Source organism: Elephas maximus, chromosome 10, assembly GCF_024166365.1.
Source record: "Elephas maximus indicus isolate mEleMax1 chromosome 10, mEleMax1 primary haplotype, whole genome shotgun sequence".
Lineage (NCBI taxonomy): Eukaryota > Metazoa > Chordata > Mammalia > Proboscidea > Elephantidae > Elephas > Elephas maximus.
The window spans coordinates 117,427,253-117,442,739 of NC_064828.1; the positions used below are offsets into that span (position 1 = coordinate 117,427,253).

The 15,487-nt window shown below is 40.0% G+C and overlaps 1 protein-coding gene across 4 annotated transcripts in view; it reads left to right on the plus strand.

The window, feature by feature from the left end:
- ATG2B (autophagy related 2B) overlaps positions 1 to 15,487 on the plus strand; it is an 84,136-nt gene that overhangs the window by 24,729 nt on the left and 43,920 nt on the right. For 3 of the 4 annotated variants that reach the window (XM_049899245.1, XM_049899249.1, XM_049899247.1), the window contains exons 8-14: positions 3,251 to 3,436; positions 4,773 to 4,927; positions 5,023 to 5,128; positions 5,818 to 6,079; positions 8,850 to 9,000; positions 9,432 to 9,524; positions 9,670 to 9,858. In XM_049899245.1, the coding sequence (XP_049755202.1) occupies positions 3,251 to 3,436; positions 4,773 to 4,927; positions 5,023 to 5,128; positions 5,818 to 6,079; positions 8,850 to 9,000; positions 9,432 to 9,524; positions 9,670 to 9,858 (1,142 nt within the window). The remainder of the gene's footprint in view (positions 1 to 3,250; positions 3,437 to 4,772; positions 4,928 to 5,022; positions 5,129 to 5,817; positions 6,080 to 8,849; positions 9,001 to 9,431; positions 9,525 to 9,669; positions 9,859 to 15,487) is intronic. The other variant, XM_049899246.1, reaches the window with a different exon arrangement.

The window sequence follows — 15,487 nt, forward strand, 5'->3', positions numbered from 1 at the left end:
TTCGTTTTCATTTGACTCTAACTATTTTCTGATTTTGCTCTTCATTTTTTTAACAGTGTGTTTTTTAATTTCCACCTATTTGTGCATTTTCCAGTTTTCCTTCTGTAATTAAGTTCTAATTCCACCCTATTGTGGTTTGAGAAGATGCTTTGTGTGATTTCAGTCTTTTTAATTTATTGAGACTAGCTTTGTGACCTACTATATGGCCTAGCCTGGAGAACGACCTATGTGCACTGGAGAAGAATGTATATTGCCCTGTTACTGGATGGAGTGTTTGTCTTAGGCTGGATTCTCTAAGAAGCAAAGCCAGCAAAGCATATAAATATATATATGTAGAGATTTATATCAAAGAAATGGCTCACACAGTTGTAGAGGCTGGAACATCCCAAGTCTGTGGGTCAGGATAGAGGCTTCTCCTGATTCACATAGCTGCAAGGGCTGGCAAACCCAAGGTCAGTATGTCAGACATTAGGGCCGTTACTCACAGGCTGTGAAGATGGATGAATCCCAAGATCGGCAGGCAAGACTGCGGGTAAGCTGCTAGCTCGCCTCAAGAACCAGAGATCAGACAAACAGGAGCCTGCTGCAGGATCCAGCGTGAGCAAAAAGCCCACAAGCCTTGCCGGAATGTCCACTCATGTTTGATGCAGGCCACGTGCCCAAGGAAACTCTCTTTCAGCTGACCGGCTACTCACAGCAGATCCCATCATGGAGGTGATCACAACATCATACTACTGCCAAACCACTGAGAATCATGGCCGAGCCGTGTTGACACACACCCTTAACCATTACATTGTTCTACATATTACCTGTGTCTGCAAGGTCTAATTGCTTATAGTGTCGTTCAGGTCCTCTGTTTACTTATTGATCTTTCTGGATTTTTTCCCAGTATTGAGAGTGGTTTATTGAAGTCTACAATGATTATTGTAATGCTATTCCTCCTTTCAAATCTATCAATGTTTGCTTTATATATTTGGGGGCTCTGACATTAGGTGTATATATATTTACAATTGTTATATCTTCTGGATGAGTTGACTCTTTTATCATTGTATACTATCTTCCTTTGTCTCTTATAACAGATTTTGACTTAAACACTTTTTTGTCTGCTCTTAAAATCATCACTCCAGCTCTCTTTTGGTTACTATTTGCATGAAATATATTTTTCCATCCTTTTGCTTTCAAATTATTTGTGTCCTAGGGCCTAAGAGGCATCTTTTGTAAACCGCATATAGTTGGATCTTTTTTTTAAAATCCATTCTGCCACTCTGTCTTTTGATTAGAATGGTTAGTCTGTTTACATCATTCATGGTAATTACCGATAAGGAAGAACTTACTTCTCTCATTTTATTTTTGTGTGTCTTATACATTCATTGCCCCTCATTTCATCCAATACTGCCAAATTTGGTGCTTTGTTGATTTTTTGTAGTGGACCGTTTTGATTTCTTTCTCCTTTTGTATGTGTTTTTAAGATATTTTCTTTGTGGTTATCATGAGGATTACATTCAGGAGCCTAAATTTTTATAACCTGGTCTAAATTGATACCAGCTTAACTTCAGTAACATACAATAACTATTCCTACACTGTTTCTCCCCCCTTTTTGTGTTGTTGTTATCAGCTGTTACATTTTTATATATCATGTGCCTTATAACATAAACTTCTATTTGTTCTGCATTTGTTATAAAGAATGAAGGACGTGACAACTAGAATTAACCACCAAAACCAAACCCACTGCCGTCCAGTCGATTCTGACTCATTGCAACCCTATAGGACAGAGTAGAACTGCCCCATAGGGTTTCTAAGACTGTATTCTTTACAGAAGCAGACTGCCATATCTTTCTCCCATGGAGCAGCTGGTAGGTTCAGACCACTGACCTTTCAGTTAGCAGCTGAGCACTGCACCACCAGGGCTCCTACGACTAGAATTAGCAACCAAAAGTACTTTAAAACTTGCCCTTCTACTTGCCTATCAATTACATTTAATGGAGACCTTTTTTTCTACGTACAGCTTTGAGTTTCTTTCGAGTGTCCTTTCTTTCCCATCTAAAGGACTCCTGTTAGTGTTTCTTGCAGGGCAGGTCAAGTGATTATGAGCTTTCTCCGATTGTACACCCTGAAGAGTCCCCTAGTGAGAGCTGTCCTGTTTATTTTGGAGCCAGAGATCAGGCCCTTCCGAGTGCACGTTGGCTGGAGGGGCGGCTGCCATCACTGCGCTGGGAGGGAGGAGAGTGGGACAGCAAGGAAGCGCTTTTCCTACCGTACGAGATTCGTCCTTGTCTTGATTCAGTTTGTGGGTCCTTGCCTCAGTCCTTTGCCGGTCCTTGCTGCAGTCCTTTGCCCACCTTGTCAGAGCTGTCACTGGGCTAAGTAGGCTTCTAGTTGCTTTTCTTGGCATTCGTGTGGGGAGAGCCAGGATCTTAAACCTGTTCACCCTGCCATCTTCCCAGAATTGTCTTTAAAATGGTTTTTTATCCAAAAAAGTAACATACATATAAGCAAGCCTGTTATTTTCAAGTGTGTGAAATTAATAAAGATGTACGGTAGGTCCCTGGGTTACAAACATGCAACTTACAGACAACTTGAACTTGTCCTCTAATGTTGTATAAATTTGCCCTCACTGTGAAACAATTGAACCAACCGCTACTTGGGACACATTCTTCATCACCATCACCTTCACTCGCTGCACTTGCAGCTTTTAAATTGCTGGAAAGGCTTCCAGCCTTTTCTTGCACTAAAGTAAGGCTAAACAAGAACGTATGTGCCTCTTCTGACTTACCTACAAATTCTTAAAGTCACATTTAGGAACGAGTCTCGTTCATAACCCGGGAATTGCCTGTGTTGTAAGTAAGAATCCTAAACGGTTAAATTTGACTGGGTCTTCTGAACCGTGGCACAAATTAGCCTTCAGTGCTGTGTTAATTTGTGTCACTTTCTTGACTTTTAAAAAATGTTCTGATGTACTTCTGTGGCTGGGGAAAATACTTCATATGATTGAGAAAGCTTGATTCTTGAACACAATAAGTAACACGCATTTTAATGCATTTTTAATGACTCATCAGAGATAAGATTTTATGATTCTTGTCCAGTTGCTTAAAGCTTGGATCTGATTAACATTAAGTGGTGGTTTTGCACCAACTGGCGCTCAGTTGCCATTGCTGTAGGGTAAATGGATTTTTTTTTTTTTTTTAGGGGAGAGAACTGATTAAGTAACTCCAAATTTAATTGCTTTTGCTTTCCTTTTGTATACTTGTAGAAAACTCTAGCAAGATAGGATTGTCTAACAAAGACAGAAAAAGTCGACCCATGCAGCAAGAAGACGAGTATCGAGTTCAGATGGAGTTAAACCGGTATTATTTGAGAAAAGACTCCCTCTCTGTGGGTGTGTCCTCAGAGCAAAGCTTTTATGAGACAGAAGCAGCTCGTACACCTTCTAGCCGTGGTAAGAACTCAGTTTATGCCAGAATCATACATTATCACCATAGAGCAAAGTAAACTTAATGTTCGGCTGCTATGAATGGAGTTTCGTGAAGAAAGAACTAAGAGATACATACTGTAGGAAAGTTTAATAAATGTGTAAGTCGCTCTAACTGTATTATAGCGGTGCGTTGGCACACGGGTGTTAGGGTATACCCTAGTTTTTGTTTTGTAGAGGATGATTTGTTCTCACGAAAGTCAATTTTAAAAATGTAGATTTACCCAAAAGATAAATTGGGGGCAATTATTCACTTTGTTCAAGTTATATTTTCTCATATAACAATTTACAGTGGATCCCTTTAAATAGGAAGCTTTTCTCTATTAGTCTTTCCCTCACTTACATGTAAGTATCATTTCTACCCAGCTTACTTTCGCTTACATGTAAGTATCATTTCTGCCCAGCTTTCTTTGCTCTTACAGGTATTTTATTAGATGGTCTCTGAATTCAGGTGGGATATACTCAGGATCATATTTTGGCTCTCAGACTTGTTCTAATTTTCTTCAGCTTCAACTTGAACTGGCATATGAGCGGCCCTGCTAATCATAAGGCTTTCACTGGCTAATTTTTTTCAGAAGTAGACTGCCAGGCCCTTCTTCCTAGCCGTCTTAGTTTGGAAGCTCAGCTGCAACCTGTCTGCCATGGGTGACCCTTCTGGTGTTTGAAATACTGGTGGCATAGCTTTCAGCAGCACAGCAACACGCAAGCCACCACAATGTGACAAACTGACAGACAGGCTGGGGTGTAAGCATGTATAATACTGTAAATAATAAAAATAAATTTAAGTGTGGGGTGTCAAAACAAATAAAAAATTAAAACCTATGAAGGACTTTTGACCGTAACAAACTTTGCTTGCATGAGGGTAAAACACAGTCTCCTGAAAAAAAAAAAAAGAACTGAAATAAAAGTACAATTTTAAGTAATATATTTGGCTCTTTTGTTTATGTAAAGAAATAGCTGTATCTGTATGAAACTAGAGAATACAAGATATTTATACTCTTTTAAAACCTGGGTATTTGACTTCTAAGTTGACATATGACATTTAAAGGTATACCATGTAATACTGCATATTATATATTTTACAAAGACAGTTCACTGGTAGGATAGCTTAACCACTTGTTAACCCATATTCAGTTGAGCTTTCGCTCTGTCATTAATATCTTAGATCTAAGAAATTACTCCATTAGCAGCAACATGAAATTTGGGGTCTCACTATATCTCAGGTAATCTTAAAGAAGCCTATTATATTAACTTACTTTGAAGAGTTGAAGTTGTGGAATTCACCAAGTGTCGTTCTCTCTAGAAGAAGAGGTTTTCTTCTCCATGGCTGACATGGACATGTCCCACAGTCTCTCCTCTCTTCCACCCCTTGGAGACCCCCCACATATGGACCTTGAGCTGTCATTAACCAGTACATATACCAACACCCCAGCAGGATCGCCACTGAGTGCTACTGTGGTAAAGTATTATTTAATTTTTGTCACTCTGTGCTTGAAAAGTTGCTTCCAAAAGTCTGCACTGTTTTCAAACACTTTTTGAAAAATCTTTTATAGCTTCAGCCAGCTTGGGGAGATTTCCTTGATCACCATAAAGAACAGCCAGCAAGAGGGTCACCATTTCCACCCAACCTGGTTCACCCAGCCTCTTTACAGAAGACTGGTAAGTAGAAATAAGACATTTGTTCTTGATTTTCACTGGAATTTTTTTAAAGCTAGTGATTTGGTTCCTTTTTTTAAAATACCGTTATACTGCTTCTTGTATTTTCCTTCTTTTGTTTTTGGTCTAGGCCCCTTAACTAAGTTTAGAAAGCAAATGGAGCAATTGCTGAACAAGTCACTGGGAAGTATTTTAGAATAGTTGCCTATTCATTGTTTTCTTTCTGTATTTAAATAGTTAAACATTTTTAGTGAAAAGTGTACCACAAGTTTCACATTATTACCGCAGCTTAGGATCTCAGTCAGCCGTCTGATACTTGTTTCCCTGTTTACACTTTCCTTAAAAGAGAACCTCAGGTTTCTTCTCTGCAAAATTTAATTGAAATAGACATGGGCTTAAAGGAAAATTCAGTCAATCTCTGACTTTTCCAATACAGTTTTCTTAATGCAGAAGCTTGTTCATCGTTCACTATTACAGCATACCCTTTTGTACTTTAAGTATCAAGAATCCTAGACTTAAGACGCGAAAAGATAACGGTTTGTCTTGTTTTTCTTTAGTTATTTAATATCGTTCAAACTGGTATGTGATCACCTATTTTGTAAAGCTAGTGCATAAGTACCTAGTTTGTAATTTTGATAGCTTGTTTTTAAGTGTTAAATCTTATGTATCTAATTTTACCACGTGTGTTTCAGCTGTCCCGTCTAGATCCCTTTCTGTGGATGAGTCCAGACCTGAGCTTCTTTTCAGGCTTGCCGTGGGAGCGTTCTCAGTCTCTGTGCTTCACATCGATCCTTTATCTCCACCTGAAACATCCTTGAACCTTAATCCACTGACGCCCATGGCTGTAGCTTTCTTTACCTGTATAGAAAAGATTGACCCCGCAAGATTTTTGACAGAGGACTTGAAGTCTTTCCGAGCAGTGTTTGCAGAGGCTTGCTCGCATGATCACCTCAGGTAAACCTTCTTATATTGATTAATGAGCTTTGAAGAAAACTCTTGTATTGGACTCTCGTACCCACCTATCTCTCTGTCTCCATTTTTTTTCCTAATTCACATTTTATTTGTAAATGAATGAGATCGGGTCTCTCATTCAGGGTGTTCGGCATGCGGAACAACAACGTAGAGGTAAGATCTAGAGAAGCTGGAGTTTTCTACATTATCATCTCTTTAGCTCCTCGGCCTGCTGTTGTCAAGCTGTGTTTTTGTTTCTGTTTTTAACCTAATTTTGCCATTATCCCCACTGAAAACACCCTTAGAATCATGAAAGCAGTTCTTATTGCCACTGGCTCTTAGGAAATATGATAGCGGTGGTGAGAGTAGAATGAACTAATGAGAAAGGACTTGGAAATGATCCTTATGCCACTGGCCATCGCCTGGGAGATAGAACTAAGGCTGATCCAGAGCTCGGATGCCACATTTTCTACTTCTGCTTAAAAATATCAAAAGCTATCCGCATATCCCACATACCCCATGATCCTTTGATGGGTGGAGTCCTAATAGATGAGGAGATAATTAGATTTGTGAGTGTAATGTTGTTGTTGTTAGGTGCCATGGAGTTACTTCTCACTCATCGTGACCCTGTGCATAGCAGAACAGAACACTGCCTAGTCCTGTGCCATCCTCATAGTTGTCGCTATGCTTGAGCCCGTTGTTGTAGCTACCGTGTCAATCCATCTCTTTGAGGGCCTTCCTCTTTTCCACTGACCCTGTACTTTACCAAGCATGATGTCCTTCTCCAGGGACTGATCCCTCCTGACAACATGTCCAAAGTACATGAGACAAAGTCTCGCCGTCCTTGCTTCTAAGGAGGATTCTGGTTGTACCACTTCCAAGACAGATTTGTTCGTGCTTTTGGCAGTCCATGGTATATTCAGTATTCTTCACCCGCATCACAATTCCAAGGTGTCAAGTCTTCTTCCATCTTCTTTATTCATTGTCCAGCTTTCGCATGCATATGAGGCAATTGAAAATACCATGGCTTGGGTGAGGCGCACCTTAGTCCTCAAGGTGACATCTTTGTTCTGCAACACTTTAAAGAGGCCTTTTGTAGCCAATGTTGCCTAATGAGATGCATTTTTGATTTCTTGCCTGCCGCTTCCGTGGTTGATTGTGGATCCAAGTAAAATGAAATCCTTGACAGCCTCAATCATTTCTCCGTTTATCATAATGTTGCTTATTGGTCCAGTTGTGAGAATTTTTGTTTTCTTTGTGTTGAGGTGTAATCCATACTGAAGGCTGTGGTCTTTGATCTTCATTAGTAAGTGCTTCAAGTTCTCTTCACTTTCAGCAAGCAAGGTTGTATCATCTGCATAACGCAGGTTAATGAGTCTTCCTCCAATCCTGATGCCCCGTTCTTCTTCATATACTCCAGCTTCTCGGATTATTTGTTCAGCATACAGACTGAATAGGCATGGTAAAAGGATACAACCCTGACGCACACCTTTCTGCCTTTAAACCAATCAGTATCTCCTTGTTCTGTCCAAACAACTGCCTCTTGATCTATGTAAAGGTTCCTCATGAGCACAATTAAGTGTTCCGGAATTCCCATTCTCCGCAATGTTATCCATAATTTTGTTATGATCCACACAGTCCAACGCCTTAGCATAGTCAAGAAAACACAGGTAAACATCCTTCTGGTATTCTCAGCTTTCAGCCAGGATCCATCTGACATCAGCAATGATATCCCTGGTTCTGCGTCCTCTCTGAATCCAGTTTGAATTTCTAGCAGTTCCTTGTCGTATACTGCTGCAGGCACTTTTGAATGATCTGCAGCAAAATTTTGCTTGCATGTGGTATTAATGATGTTGTTCGATAATTTCTGCATTCAGTTGGATCACCTTTCTTGGGCATAAGCATAAATATGGATCTCTTTCAGTCAATTGGCCAGGTAGCTGTCTTCCAAATTTCTTGGCATAGACGAGTGAGCACTTCCAGGGCTGCGTCTGTTTGTTGAAACATCTCAGATGGTATTCTGTCAATTCCTGGAACCCTGTGTTTTGCCAGCGCCTTTTTTTTTTCGGAGCAGCTTGGACTCCTTCCTTCAGTACCAGCGGTTCCTTATCAGGAACCGATGGTAGTATTGTTAACATGCAAATACTACTTAAGTAATTAACATGCAAATTATCTATGAACTGTTGAGTAATATTTTATACAGTGGTTTAAGCATATATATTTTTTTAAGAAAAAACATTGGTCTTTTAACTTTAACCTTTTTTTTTTTCAAGTATTAAAATTAATGTGCAGAGTAGTTTTGATACATAGCCTAGTGAAGGAGACTCTGCGTGTTGAGACAATAGTATTTATAATCAAACTCTGAAGGGAAAGGTTTCTTCTTATTTTTGACAAAGTTTCAAATATCTGCCAGTTGCATGATGCTTTTACATAATTTTAAGAAACTGTTTCATGTATTTTACAGATTTGAAGGATTTTACACATTGCAGGGTAAATTTTAAAACATAGAAGAAGAAAGGGCAGTGTTGGGAAATAAGTACATCCTGGATAATTTGCTGTCAGCCAGAGAACTGACTTTTAAATTTTACATCAGGGAATGGGAAATTTGCAAGTCTTTCTGGTTAGTATCCTTAGGAATATTAGTTATTGCTAAGAACCTGAGTTGGTCAGAATAAATAATTATTTTACTTTAACACTTGTATACTATTCTTGAATACTTAGGATTTTTTTTTTTCTTATATGGGTACTTTTAAATGCTGCATTTTTATAATAGATTTATAGGTACTGGCATCAAAGTCTCCTATGAACAAAGACAAAGGTCAGCCTGCAGACATTTTGGTACTGATACGTCCATCGGGCAAATGGAACTTCTGGAATGCCTGTTTCCCAGTGATTTTCACTCTGTTCCTCCTCACTATACAGAGGTAAATACAGGATACTTTCCTCTCTAGGGTCGCTGGGAGTCGGGATTGACTTGACAGCAGCCAGTTTGCTTTGGGTTTTTGGTTTCCTTCATGATTAGTCTTTAAGTCTTTTTTTTTAAGGATTGTAATGAAGAGCAGTGATTTTCTTAGAAATGTGTAGCAAGTCAGGAAGGAATATTATTTGCATGTGTGTGTGTGTTTGGAAAACCGGGTAGTGTAGTGGTTAAGAGCTGTCGCTGCTGACCAAAGGGTCAGCAGTTCGAATCCACCAGACACTCCTTGAAAACCTTATAGGGCAGTTCTACTCTGTCCTATAGGGTCGCTGTGAGTCAGAATCAACTCAGTGGCAACAGGTTAGGTTGGTTGGTTTTATTTATAAGTGATTAATTATAGTTTAATATTTTACACTTGCCTTCATCTTTGTTTTTAAGCTTTTAATGTTCCATTCCAAAGAAGGGACTGATTCACACCCCTCTGCGTGCCTTCAGCTTCATTACAAGCATTCTGAGAACAAAGGACCCCAGGTAAGGTTTCTTTTTGAATATTTACCAATGTAAATTTTCATTTGATAGATATTTTGTCATAATTCTAAGGTTATATACTAATTTTATAGTATTGTTAATGGTCATATCTATGCCTACTTTTTTTTTTTTTTTTTTCTTTTAAAAGGGTAGTCAAGCAAGACTTAGTTCAGTTCCTCAGAAAGCAGAATTACAGATTAAATTAAATCCTGTCTTCTGTGAACTGGATATCAGTATTGTGGACAGATTAAATTCCTTGCTTCAACCACAGAAACTTCCTACAGTAGAGATGATGGCATCTCACATGTATACTTCATGTAATAAACATATTAGTCTGGTGAGTATTCAGAAGTTGTAAATACTAATCATCATTATAACTAGCTTGATTATGATTATGGTCATAATCATAATTATAACTGCCTTAGTGGCACAGTGGTTAAGCACTCAACTGGTAAAAGAAAGGTTGCTGGTTTGAACTCACTAGCAGCTCTGGGGGAGAAAGACCTGGTGATCTGTACCTGTAAAGATGACAGCCTGGGAAACCCTATGGGGCAGTTCTCCTCTGTCACTGTGGGTCACTATGGGTCAAAATCGACTTGATGGCACCTAACAACAGCAACATACAGACTTCCGGTGTAATTTCTGAGCTTAAGTGTTCTTAATAAATTAAATATCATATATTATAACAACAGTATTATGATAATGAAAAAACGGATATCTTTTATGTCTAGATAGTAGACTAGCTAAATAAGTTTTGACGATGTATTGAATGAAATTCTGTGTGGCCATTTTAAATGACAGTTAGGAAGATGATGTGGTAACATGAAGAAGGCCTATAATACAGCATTAAGTGACAGAATATATTATTCCACGTAAACTTTTATTAAAAAAAAAGTTTATTACAGCTGTATAAATAATATTGGTGTATAAAGAACAGATGGAAATGGGCCAATTAATACCATCGATTGTGTAAGCATGGTGGAATTAGGTTTCCTTTTCTATTTATCTGCATTTTATAAACTGTAATTATAATATCGTCACAAAATTTTATCTATTCACCCATTTTGAAAAACTACTTGAGCCACCTATAAAATGTAGCTTGTATAATATGGAATATACTTTTGAAAATGGGAACATGTTTATAGTATCATGTTATTAAGCATCAAATTATGTCACTTTTACTTAGATCTGGTGCCTGGAGTCTTTACTTTCTTTTTAAAAAATATTTTATTGTGTTTTAGGTGAAAGTTTACATAGCAAATTAGGTTCCCATTACCTGGAGTCTTTTCTAAGTAAATCAAGTAAGTCACATTTGCAAGAAGTCTATTAGCAATTTTGGGGCTGGAACTTGGGGGGGCTGTAGGACCAGGGACAGATAACAACAAATTTGTTTAAAAAGAAAAAAAGAAGAGAGATAAGGTATTTTATTTTTCTACTTATTTGCCTTTTTCCTTAGATAGGCAGGTATTTCCTTAAGTTGGTATTTACATTTAATCAGCATTCTTTATTTTTTTTATTGTCACTACTTGCTAGTTACTTTAAGTTTTATGGGGCCAGTGTCTATATTTACTGTTAGCCATAGGTGTATTGGGACGATGGTTTAATCTCTTGGGTTATTTGTGCCCCAAGAATGAGGATTAATAATTAGAAACTCAAATAGGGGGGAGAAAGAATACATTTGTTAAAGGTCTAAGTCTAGCATAAAAAAGGAACTCTCTAACCTAGGAGATTAAAGACTGATTTGAGAAATTGAGGAGTGTTACCACCTACGGTGTACTGTGGACTTAAGTTTTGTAAGTTTCAGTACATTTTAGACAAAAAGTAGAAATTGACTATTATGGATTGAATTATGTCACCAAAAAACATGTGTTATAAATCTTAGCCTCTATGCCTGTGGTTATAATGCCATTTGGGAATGGGTTGTCTTTGTAAAGCGAATGAGGCAGTATTAGTATAGGGCGTATCTTGAGTCAATCTCTTTTGAGATATAAAAGATTAAACAAGTGAGCATAGAGAGGGACATGGGGTAAGATAGATGCCAAGACACATGGAGATCTCCAAGGAACCAGGAAGCAGAAGCTGAAGAAACAAGGACCTTCCTCCAGGGCCAACAGAGAGAGAAGGCCTCCCCTAGAGCCAGCACCCTGAATTCGGACTTCTAGCCATCTAAACTGAGAAAATAAATTTTTGTTTACTAAAGCCACCTACTTGTGGTCTTTCTGTTACAGCAGCACTAGATAATTAAGTCAGAATTTGGTACCGGGAGTAGAGTGCTGCTGTAACACTGTGGAAGTTGTTTTGGAATTAGGTAATGGGAGGAGGCTGGAAGAGTTTTAACGTACCTAATCGTAAAAGCCTAGATTGTTGTGAAGAAACTGTTGGTAGAATTGTGGATATTAAAGGCAATTCTGGTGAGGGCTCAGAAGGAAGTAAGGAGAGCCGTGTGTCAGCTTGGCTGGGCCATGATTCTCAGTGGCTTGGCAATTATATAGTGATGTAGTTTGGTAGTTATGTAATGATATAATTTAAGAGTTATGTAATGATGTAGTCATCTTCCATTTTGTGATCTGATGTGAGCAGCCAATCAGTTGAAAAGGGAGATTCCTTGGAAGTGTGGCCTGCATCCAATATATAAGGGTGTTTAAGCACAGCTCACTTGGTTGCTCTGGATCCTGCACCTGGCTCATTATCATCTGACCTCTGTTTTGTGGGACTTAAACCAGAGGCCTGCCATATTGCCTGTCGGTCTTGGGATTTGTCAGCCTCCTCAGCCTGTGAGCCAGCAGCCTGCTGTCTTACCTGCCGACCTTGGGATCCATCAGCCTTTGCAGTCTGTGAGCCAGAGGCCTGACATCTGACCTGCTGATCTTGGGTTCGTCCACACCTGCAGCTACGTGAGTGAGCAGAAGCCTCCGGCCTGATGCCTGACCCACAGGCTTGGGATTTGCCAGCCTCTACAACTGCATGAGCTGTTTCCTTGAGATAAACCTCTCTATATACCTATTTATATGCATATACATTTCACTGATTTTGCTTTTCTAGAGAACCCAGCCTAAGATAAGAGCTGTAGAGAAAGTCTCTGTCATCTTATAGAATGTATATGACACCAGCAACAGAACATTGCTAGAAATGTGGACATTAAATGTGCTTCTGGTGAGGCTTCAAAAGAAAATGATAAACGTGATTGGACAATGGAGGAAACCAACCCATTGATGGAAAGTTGATTCCAACTTATAGTAGCCCTATAGGACAGAGTAGAACTGCCCCATAGGGTTTCCAAGGAATGGTTGGTGGATTTAAACTGCTGACATTTTGGTTACCAGCCAAGCTCTTAACCACTGTGCCACCAGAGCCCTAATGCAGGACGGGTGGTGCTTTTCATGCAAGGGCAAAGAACTTGTCTAAATTATGTTCCAGTGTTTGGTGGAAGGTAGAACTTGTAAGTGATGAACTTGGATATCTGGCTGATGAGATTTCTAAGCAAGATCTTAAAGGGCCCATGTGGTTCCTCCTTGCTGCTTGTCTTAGTTATCTAGTGCTGCTGTAACACAAGTGGTGACTTTAACAAAGAGAAATTTATTCTCTCACAGCCTAGTAGGCTAGAAGTCCGGATTTAGGGTGTCAGCTCCAGGGAAAGGCTTTTTCGCTCTGTCAGTTTTGGAGAAAGGTCCTTGTCATCAATCTTCCCTAGTTGAGGAGCTTCTCAGTGCTAGACCCTGGGACCAAAGGACTCGCTATTCTTCTGGCTTTTGTTTCTTGGTGGTATGAGGTCTCTATGTCTCTCTGCTCACTTCTGTCTTTTATATCTCAAAAGAGATTGATTTAAGACATATCCTAATCTTGTAGATTGAGTCCTGCCTCGTTAACATAACTGCCACTAATCCCACCTCATTAACATCGTAAAGGTAGGATTTACAACACATAGGAAAATCACATCAGATGACAAAATGGTGGACAATTACACAGTGTCCAGGAACCATGTTCTAGCCAAGTGGACACACACTTTTGGGGGACACAGTTCAATCCATGACAGTGCTTATAGTAAAATGCGAGAGGAAAGAGAGGGACTTAAAAATGCCCTTATGAAAACAGCACTTAAAGATTTGGAAAATTCTGTTGTACAAACTAAGGACACGTGTCCTAGAATGTTCACCAAGGATGTGGCTACATGAGCTTTTGTTAAAGAGATTAAGCTTGGGACTGATGGATCTAGCCAACTACCATAGCAGAAAACCCATCAGCTTAGACTGAAAAGGACAGAGAAAGAACAAAAGGAAAGAATGCTGTCTGCCTCTTGAAATTCAACAAGCAGGAAACAGGCCAAAGGAGCTACGTCACCTGTCCTCCGTGAAAATACAAGGACCATCCCTGGAGCAGCTTGGGAGATCAGCAGAACTGTCGGAGGGAATGCAGGAAGCAAGATCTTCAAGGAGTCTGGCCACAATCTCCTGGATCTCAAAGGCTGGTACCACAGCTTCCTTGGTTTCAAAGGGTCTGAACTTCACCGCCTTGGTTCCAGAGTGTGAGAGTGCCAATAATTTGTGGCAGGGGGACAGGGCCACCTCCCAAAGCTGGGGGGATGGGGCTGCCATACCCAAGGGGCAGAAGAGCGAAGTCTGCTGGGGCTGAGGGAGTGGGGTCACCACGCAGATGGACTAGGAGAACGGGGCTGCCTAAAGCTGAGGGAGCAGAGTTGCCATCCCAGAGGGCCTGAAAGGTGGAGCTGAAGCCCCGGGCCAAGGGACATCCACCGAGTATCCAGAGGGTGTGGCCAAGATCCAGAGTCTAGAAGGTAAGGCCGTTGCCTGGATGGCCTCAGAGAAGAGAGGATTATTTTCAAGCCTTGAGAGCTAATGTAAATTGTTCTGCTGAGTCTTAGATTTGCTTGGTGCCTGTTGTCCTTTCTTTCCCTCCAATTTCTCCCATTTGTAATGGAAACATGTACCTTGTACCACCATTGTACTTTGGAAACAGATATCTTGTAGTCTAGATTTCATAGGTTCACAGATGAAGAAGAATTTTGCCCAGGATAGAATATACCTAAAGTCTCACCCGTATTTGATTTAGGTGATTCAAAAAGATGAGATTTTGGACTTGGAGTTGATTTAAGACTTTTGGGATGATGTGATAGGGTGAATGTGTTTCACATGTGGCAAGGATATGAATTCTGGGGGGCCAAAGCATGGAATGTTATGGATTGAATTGTGTCCCCCCAAAATATGTGTCAAAAATCCCAGCCTCTATGCCTGTGGTTATAATGCCATTTGTTATGTGAACGAGGCAGGATTAGTGTAGGGTGTATCTTGAGTTAACCTCTTTTGAGATATAAAAGAGATTAAACAAGCGAGCAGAAAGAGAGATGGGGTAAGACAGATGCCAAGACACATGGCGATCGCCAAGGAACCAGGAAGCAGGAGCTGAAGAGACAAGAACCTTCCTCCAGAGCTGACAGAGAGAGAAAGGCTTCTCCTGGAGCCAGCACTCCAGATTCGGACTTCTAGCCTCCTGAAGCGTGAGAAAATAAATGTCTGCTTGTTAAAGTCGTTCACTTGTGTTATTTCTGTTACAGCAGCACTAGGTAACTAAGACATTGACTTTTATCTGAAGGGTATATTCGTTGATCATCTTTTTTATAGCATCGACTTTAGTAAATGTTGCATACATGTTTGGTTTTCTCTCGGGTTGCGTAGGAGTTCGGGGTTAGTCACTTCGTGAATATTTATTTAGAGCTTAGACCTAGAATATGAGATGAGTAAGGGACGAGCCTTTGCGTTTGGCAGAATTCATCTAATTTCACAATGACCCTTAGCGACCCTATAGGGTAGAGCATAACTGCCCCAGAGAGCTTTCATAAATCTTTACGGAAGCAGGCTGCCACATCTTTCTCCCACAGAGTGGCTGGTGGATTTGAACCACCAACTATTCGATTAGCGGCCTAGTGCTTTAACCACTGCGCCACCAGGGCT